This window comes from Sinocyclocheilus anshuiensis, unplaced genomic scaffold (genome assembly GCF_001515605.1).
Source record: "Sinocyclocheilus anshuiensis isolate Anshui unplaced genomic scaffold, SAMN03320099.WGS_v1.1 scaffold1980, whole genome shotgun sequence".
NCBI classification, from domain to species: domain Eukaryota; kingdom Metazoa; phylum Chordata; class Actinopteri; order Cypriniformes; family Cyprinidae; genus Sinocyclocheilus; species Sinocyclocheilus anshuiensis.
The window spans coordinates 32,335-40,044 of NW_015557235.1; the positions used below are offsets into that span (position 1 = coordinate 32,335).

The following is a 7,710-nucleotide window of genomic DNA, read 5'->3' on the forward strand; positions in this document are numbered from 1 at the left end:
CTCTCTCTCTCTCTGCTACTCATGAAAATGTGCTTTGATCCTAACTAACATGGTAATAGCGCCACTGAAAGGACAAAAGCAACAAATGCATGTTGCTGCAGAAACAGCAGCAACAGCAAAATAAAAATAAATAAATAAAACTGATTCAGCATGAGTACCCTCTGTATGTAACTTTGGGAATTCCAGTTGAATTGGTTATTGTAAAAGATTCCAAAAGATTCACTGAGTCCAGTTTATTTATTTATTGTACCAGTTGACTCTCGAGTTGAATGTAAATGGTAACACTTCAGATTAGGGAACACATATTCCCTATATGTTACAACTACAAGTGTAGTTGTTGTAGTAGTTATGTTTAGGTATGGAGTAGGGTTAAGGGATCTAGAATATAGTCGTGCATAATAAGAAATGAATATGTGCATTATATAAACAGCCAATATGCTAGTATAATGCATGTTAATAAGCAATATTGAATAGTGTTCTCTAATCTAAAGTGTTAAAAATGCACACTAAATATAGATTTACACAGTATTTAGTGCAAGTGTTATTTGAGGTTGCCACCCAAATGTGGATGTTCATTTATCGTTTTTTTTTTAAGTATTTATAGTATTTTAGTAGCTTGACAAATTATTTCAAAGTAGTGTAACATTGAAGATTTACTAATGATGCCTGTGAGCCATTGGTGGTGCTGTGGAGGATTATTTGCCTGGATATGCAAGTTCCTCACGCATTCTAAACACTCCATTTAAATGTTTAATTTTTTGCTAGTCCTACTTTTAATCTTTGGATGCTATGGTAGCTTCACTAGTGCTCTAGCAGTGCATGCTGCGAACTGCAGTGCTTCAATGCAAACAGCACTAGTGTAGGCCCATACTACAAATATTGTTTCATAAAGCCTAAAGCAAGATTACACATATTCAAGTTTCACTCATTAATGACATTTGAAAGGAAGCATGGAACACAAAATAACATTTTATTTCCAAGCTGAACAACTGGATGTGCAATGTGATGATGAGATTATGTATTAATGACTGAAATACATTTGTATTATTTTTGTATTTTATTTTTTGTATTTTTTTTTTTTTGCACGTGTTCTATTTATGCATAATATATTTTTTTTAAATAGTAGGCACTATTTTCTATATACTGAATATTTAACAAGCAGTAGGCTATAAGTAAACATTCAGTCATAGGCTGAATTCACAAACTACAAAAGATCCACACTACAATGCAGTTTTATCCTCCAAGCCTTTCTAAAGCTTAGGTCTAAAGTCTAATGCCAGGACAGGGGTTGGTTAGCAACATGTCTGAAGTCTTTCACCATGAAGTCACAATAGAAGCACTGGGGGAAGTGAGCATGGTGTGTGTTTTCATGTCAGGCAAAAGACAGAACTGAAGAGCAGGGAAGGGGGACACACTGGCCCTTAATATATGCAGCACTATTGTGTGGAGTCAATGCAGCATGCTAAAATGGGGCAAGTGAGGGAGAAAAACAGTGGGGAGAGAGGAGAATGAAGACAAGGAGGGAAGCACATGCAATAGTGGGGTCATGAGGATTTGAGGATATGTGTCTCATGGACATCCATCTTAGCAGGTTGCAGGCATATTTCTGTCTCTTACTTAGCTTAAATGCACCTCCAGGAATATTCACAAAAACAAGAGCTTTAAAACTTGCTATTCAGCTACTGTTATTCAAAAGACTGCACGTAATGTGGTAAGGAGACAAACTGCTGACAGCATCTTTGTCTGAGGGTGAAAATCACACCATGTGCATTTCTGATTGCTGATTGGAGTTTGCATCTGTCAAATGATAAAACGCACAAAAATACAAGCTGAAAAAAGCTAGACTGAGACCACAAAAGGAAAGAAGCCAGTAGAGGTAAGAGAAATACCTGTTTTTTATACCTCTATTGTGCTCAGATATAATGTGTATTGGTTTAAGTGCTCTGTAAAAAAAATTTGAAATTCATAAATGCATTATAACAAAAAAACAATGACTTAATCTGCAGTTGAAAACACTGAGCAGGTGGATCGAAGCCACACCCAAATCTGTCATTAAAAAAACACAATCAAATATAACTTAATTGTATAGTTTTATAATTAATAATATTAATACTGTAGTTGGAACTGAAAGATAAATGTTCTTAAATAAAAAACAATCGCTTTCATAAAACAATACCTGCCACAAAATCTTGGTTTCAATATGTGATATATCTAGTTATCAATCATTCTGAACATATACAGGCCTGCCTTTTAAATCTTTAACAGTATAATGAACTGAAACTGAAAAATTGACTTTATTTATTTAAATAGGTAAAAATCAACGTTTATGTATATTTACGTGTGCCGCTCTGAATAGGCAAACAGAGTGATGTGTGTATAATAAAACAGCTCACAACATCCGTCTCACATGTAACGCTTTGCAGGTATGATGCATCTTTCTATAAAAGTTCAGGTGTTTTAACCAGTGTGGAATGATGTGTGAAGGGATGAGCTCCTGGATTTTGACCCACCAGTGTGTCGTGGTGCTGTTCATCTACTGTATGCCAATATGCCAAGCATTTCTTCCCAACTTCTGGTCACGTGTACTAACATTGTCCTGGGATTCAAACACACACCAGTACATGACAGAACAAGCTATACTGAACATCACAATGGAAACTCTGAACAAAATGATGGAACGTCAACATGATGTAAATAATGAGGAGCTGGTAGGTATCATGCAAGTGAATATTTCCAGTTGCTGCTTTTTACTGCTGAATGTTTTCATCTCTAAAAATGTTTTAGAAATGTTTTAGATACATAGTGATGATTTGAAGATTTAGTCTCACTGATTTGTTTGTTCCAGTATACTGGGCTTGGTCGAGGGTTTTGGCATGCTGTGGGTGAGGTAGCAAGTGCTAATGCTGAAATGGATTTCTTGAGCTCCACATGCTCTGATCCAGTCTACCACTTTGACTCTGAGAGAGTGGAAGGAGCCACCCAGATGCTACGAGAGTTCTGGGGCCGGACGGTACTGCTGACCCAGGCTAAAGAGTACCAGGGTGCCAGACGTAGCTTGGGTCAGCTTTTCCACTCATTACAGGTTGGCTAACACATTATATTTATTACTCTGACAACATTATATTTATTACCCTGTTGAAAAAAACAGCATATGCTGGTTAGGTATGTTTTGAAGCATGGCACCTGGTTTGACCTGGTTTAAGCTGGTCCTGAGCTGGTCTGAGCAGGAGCTAGTTTCTTAGGATCAGCACATGACCAGCTCAGGACCAGCTTATAACCAACTAAGGACCAGCTCAAACCATACCTAACCAGCATACGCTGTCTTTTTGCAACAGGGTTGTCTGCCAATATTACTCGATTTGTAATATTATGATATTACGGTCACATGTTGTATTGGCCATTAGACATTTGTAGCATTGTAGTTTTAATGTTTATAAAACAGAATATTGTTAGCAATACAAAATAAGCTGACTGTTGAATGCATATGTTTGTAGGACTTTTACAGTCACAGTAACTGGGTGGAGATGGGTCAGCAAGCAGTGTACCTCCACCTTCTGCACCCAGAAGAGCCGTCAGTTCCTGTAGCTTCAGGTGAGTAACTCACAAAGCATTTTGCAATAAATCATTAACCACTCAATGTTCACCATAAATGTTTTTGTTATTTTCAGAGGAAACCCCAACCTGTGCAGAGTGCTACAGATTTAGCTGTTATAATAATCTGCTAGAGGAAATGATTCACCAGACAGAACCGCTACTGACTACTGGCTATTTCAGCGCTTACCCTGTCAAACCACCAGGTATAGGTGTCATCATGCAACTTAAGTGAAACAGAGTGTCCTGGTCACATTTCACACCAAAATTAGGAAAGGAAAACAAGAAACAGTTATTATATCTTGCATAAAGAAAATTAAGCCTATGTGTAAGACAATTTTTCTTTGTGAAATTATTTTGTGACAATTAAGAACATTTCCCATTTCCCTCTTAATTTACTGTAATGTGTTGAGATTGTATTAATTTGTTCATTTGTTTATTTGTTTGTACTTGGATTCCCATTACTGTAGTACTCTAGTAAAAAAGGTAATATATTTCAAATACATTTATTTCATACTAAGAATAGTTCAAATCTCTTAACATATTTTCTGACATATCGCAGAAGACTTAATGATATAAAAAAGTATAATGAAACTTTACGTGGAGTACTACTTGTGCACAATGCACATTTCTTAATATTAAGCCTAAAATGTGTTTTAATGTCACTATTGATGAGGATTGTATGGTAATTTTTGAATAATATCGGTCTTTAAATGCAAATTTTCGTGTAAAGTGTAAAGTTTTTACTGTAAAGTGTACCTAAAGTAAACTTGCAATAGTTCCACTTTAGCACAATCAAATATACTTAAGTATATCTTTAGTTGGACTTCCGCACAATTAAAGTGCATTAAGCACAAAAATAGTTGTTCCAATTTAGCAGACTTTAAGTATACTAAAGCAGTTTAGTATACTAGCAGTTTAGTATACTAAAAGTAGAATTGCCTGGTGTTTTTATTAAGTACATAAATATGTAAATGTATTTATAGTATACTTAGCATGAAATAAATGTATTTCAAATACATTTTAGTATATTTATTTTTCACTATATGGTACTTTTTACTTTATTACAATATAAAAAAATACTACAAAGATGTAAAAATACTTTACAATTTGCATCATGGTAATTGGTGCTTAATTGTCATTAAAATAGTGCCACTTTGCAAAATATCCTACAAATAATCTTAATTAATTTACTTTTACTATTAAAAAATATAATTTCGTATTACCTTTGGTAATTACAGTTTGGGGTGAAACATAAGTTTGTGGTAAAATATAGCCTGGAAATGTTCTTTACAGATTTCATGAGATTCACCTCTTTATTTGTAAGTCATTTTGAAGAATCATATCTGCTAAACTAATAAAGATAATCTGAGTTATGATTCATTCTGATGATTTAGTAAGCTACTTATAAGAAAAGCAACATGTATTGACTTGTTATTTAAAGGAAAGTGCAGTCACGGTGGGATTCTGGACAGTAGTCGTCACCAGGGAGCTGAGGGAGGAATCAACAAGGACAGCACATCTCCGCTGTTCTCCCCTCATCACTACCTCCATAAAGAAGCTGCCCATCTGGCTACCACAGCAACCCTCAGAGTGCTCCAAGACCTCCGCAATGAGGTGGGGCCCAAAAGCTTCTTCAGGTCAGAGGTCAATTTAATTTAACATCAATACTGCTTACAGTGATCTACAAGGAAAGAGTGGAATTCCTGTTTTACTTAGACACCATGTGTGACACCTTTTGTTAATATTAAGTGCATTTGAGAGCGTTTTTTACCTTCTTGTTTACAGTTTTATTTACATAGTTCGGACGGGCTTTTTCGTTATTTGCTAATTCAGTAATTGAAACAGAATTATCCAATGATGAAAAAACGCACAAGTGATGTATAATCTGTGGAAACCTGTAGGCTCTTCAGTGTCCAGCAGCCCCCAGCATTGGTCTTCGTCATGGACACAACTGGCAGCATGTTTGAGGAAATCACAGCTGCCCGACTCAGAGCCCTCTCCATCATACAGGCCCGTGAAAAGAGCCAACGCACTAGTCTGCCTGGCACCTTCATTCTAGTGCCTTTTCATGACCCTGGTTAGAATGACATCTTATGCCGATTTCACTGAAATAACACTTCCCGCTTTCATCTTTAAGATTTTCTTTTAAGCAAAATTAGTTGTATTTAGATGTTTAATTAGTTCTACATTGAGTACACTGACGATATCTCAGGTTTTGGGCCAGTGATGGAGACAGACGACCCGTATCAGTTCATACAATACATGGAGGATCTGACCGCTCTTGGAGGTGGGGATGAACCAGAGATGTGTCTCTCTGCCCTTCAGGTAACCATAACAGACATTTTACATTCTCAATAAACATTGAACACAGTTAAACAAAATTATAGCAGACTTACTATTGATAAAATCAACAGGGAAACCCCCATATTTGTGGACCACTAATAAAAATCTTGGGGGTGAGCAACCTTTTTGGTCCCCCCATGTCTATAACTGTGTTCCAATTCAGGAGCTACATCCTCTGAATGATGCAGACATCATAGGCTTCGCCTTCGAAGGTTGAATTGAGCATTGTTAAATGGGATGGTCTAGCTAGACTATAGCGGATTGTTCTTGTAGCCTAGCAGCTGTGATAGCTGCAGTTGACGAGCAGCATTTGTATTGGACATTTTTGAAAGTGATATTCAACTGTCTGAAAACAAAACAGGGCTCAAACCTGTCTAAATATCTTTACCTTGGTCCATTTATGTACATAAAGCCCTTAAACTATCTATAAAAACTTGATAAGATATCAACATTCAAACTGCTTTAAAGTGTTTTAGACATTAGGTTATTAATTGCAGTCGTCTGATGTCAGTCACCATGGGTTTAACACCTCCGACATAAATCTAACTGTTTGGTCTACAGTTGAGAGAGCCAATTTCATTTTCTCAAATGCAATTTGTCATTCATTGTGCAATTAAAATTTTCAAACTTTTTGTTGTTGCTCATGAGCTACTCAAAAGAAGATTGGAGACCTCCTCACAATCTTGGATCCACGTCCAAAACATTCCCATCTCATACCCCTGGTGAAATTTGGAATTATTATTGACCAATCTTGTTGCTTTACTGATCAAAATTTCTTTAGACACCTTGTGCCCTACTTCCCATTTCTTTGCCAGAGAACTCTGCATAGTCAGTAATATATTTATGTCTTTACCCCTAGTTGGTTAATATAATAGCTCTCACTATGCCAAATCCAGCTCAGATTTAAACTGACTGGTGAATCAAGCTCTCACTTTTGTCAATGAACTTTCTCTCCCTTCATTAAGATACACAGTAGGGCTGGACTGGTACCTATTGAAAGCAGATTCAGAATGTTAGTTTAACAGAGAATACAAAGAACTGCTTAGACCAGTAAATAATTAAAATCAATCAAGTTAATATTATAACTAACAAAATTTGAAGCGGTCTCTGTAGTGATCATTGGAAATGCAGCACGTGCCCACAAAGGGATGGAAGCTCTTCTGTGCATTAGATCATCAGCATGAAGTGGCATTCAAAGTTCTGGTGTTGTGATGTATGGGCTCTGTTGTCTCTGCCCCTCTTCGATATGACTTTTGATTGATCTACCACAATTTTACATGGCAGGATGTTCTCTCAAGTGAAAGTTTCACCCTGCATTGAATACAGTGGGGAAAATATTTATTTGATCCCCTGCTGATTTTGCAAGTTTGCCCAATTACAAAGAAATTAAGGGTCTGTTGTTTTTATGGTAGGTTTATTTTAACGGATAGAGACAGAATATCAACCAAATCCAGAAAGAAAGAAAAAAAATTATATAAAGGTTAGAAATTGATTTCCATTTCAGTGAGTGAAATAAGTATTTGATCCCCTAATAACCAGCAAGAATTTTGGCTCCCACAGATTGGTTATGTGCCCATGTGGAACACAGATTAGTCCTGCCACTTTAAGAAGTTACTCCTAATGTCAGCTCGTTAGGTGTATAAGACAGCTGTCCACACAATCTGTATCGTCCATTCCAACCTCTCCCACCATGGGCAAGACCAAAGAACTGTCAAAGGATGTCAGTGACAAGATTGTAGATCTGCACAAGGCTTGAATGGGCTAAAAGACACT

General features: G+C 36.5%; 1 protein-coding gene across 1 annotated transcript in view; it reads left to right on the forward strand.

Annotated features, from left to right (window-relative positions):
• The first annotated feature begins 1,710 nt into the window (after positions 1 to 1,710).
• Positions 1,711 to 7,710, forward strand: part of vwa7 (von Willebrand factor A domain containing 7) — a 16,786-nt gene continuing 10,786 nt past the window's right edge. The window contains exons 1-8 of the mRNA XM_016474416.1: positions 1,711 to 1,876; positions 2,424 to 2,708; positions 2,846 to 3,082; positions 3,495 to 3,591; positions 3,669 to 3,797; positions 5,036 to 5,231; positions 5,496 to 5,671; positions 5,807 to 5,919. Coding sequence (XP_016329902.1) covers positions 2,472 to 2,708; positions 2,846 to 3,082; positions 3,495 to 3,591; positions 3,669 to 3,797; positions 5,036 to 5,231; positions 5,496 to 5,671; positions 5,807 to 5,919 — 1,185 coding nt within the window. The 5' untranslated portion in view covers positions 1,711 to 1,876; positions 2,424 to 2,471. The remainder of the gene's footprint in view (positions 1,877 to 2,423; positions 2,709 to 2,845; positions 3,083 to 3,494; positions 3,592 to 3,668; positions 3,798 to 5,035; positions 5,232 to 5,495; positions 5,672 to 5,806; positions 5,920 to 7,710) is intronic.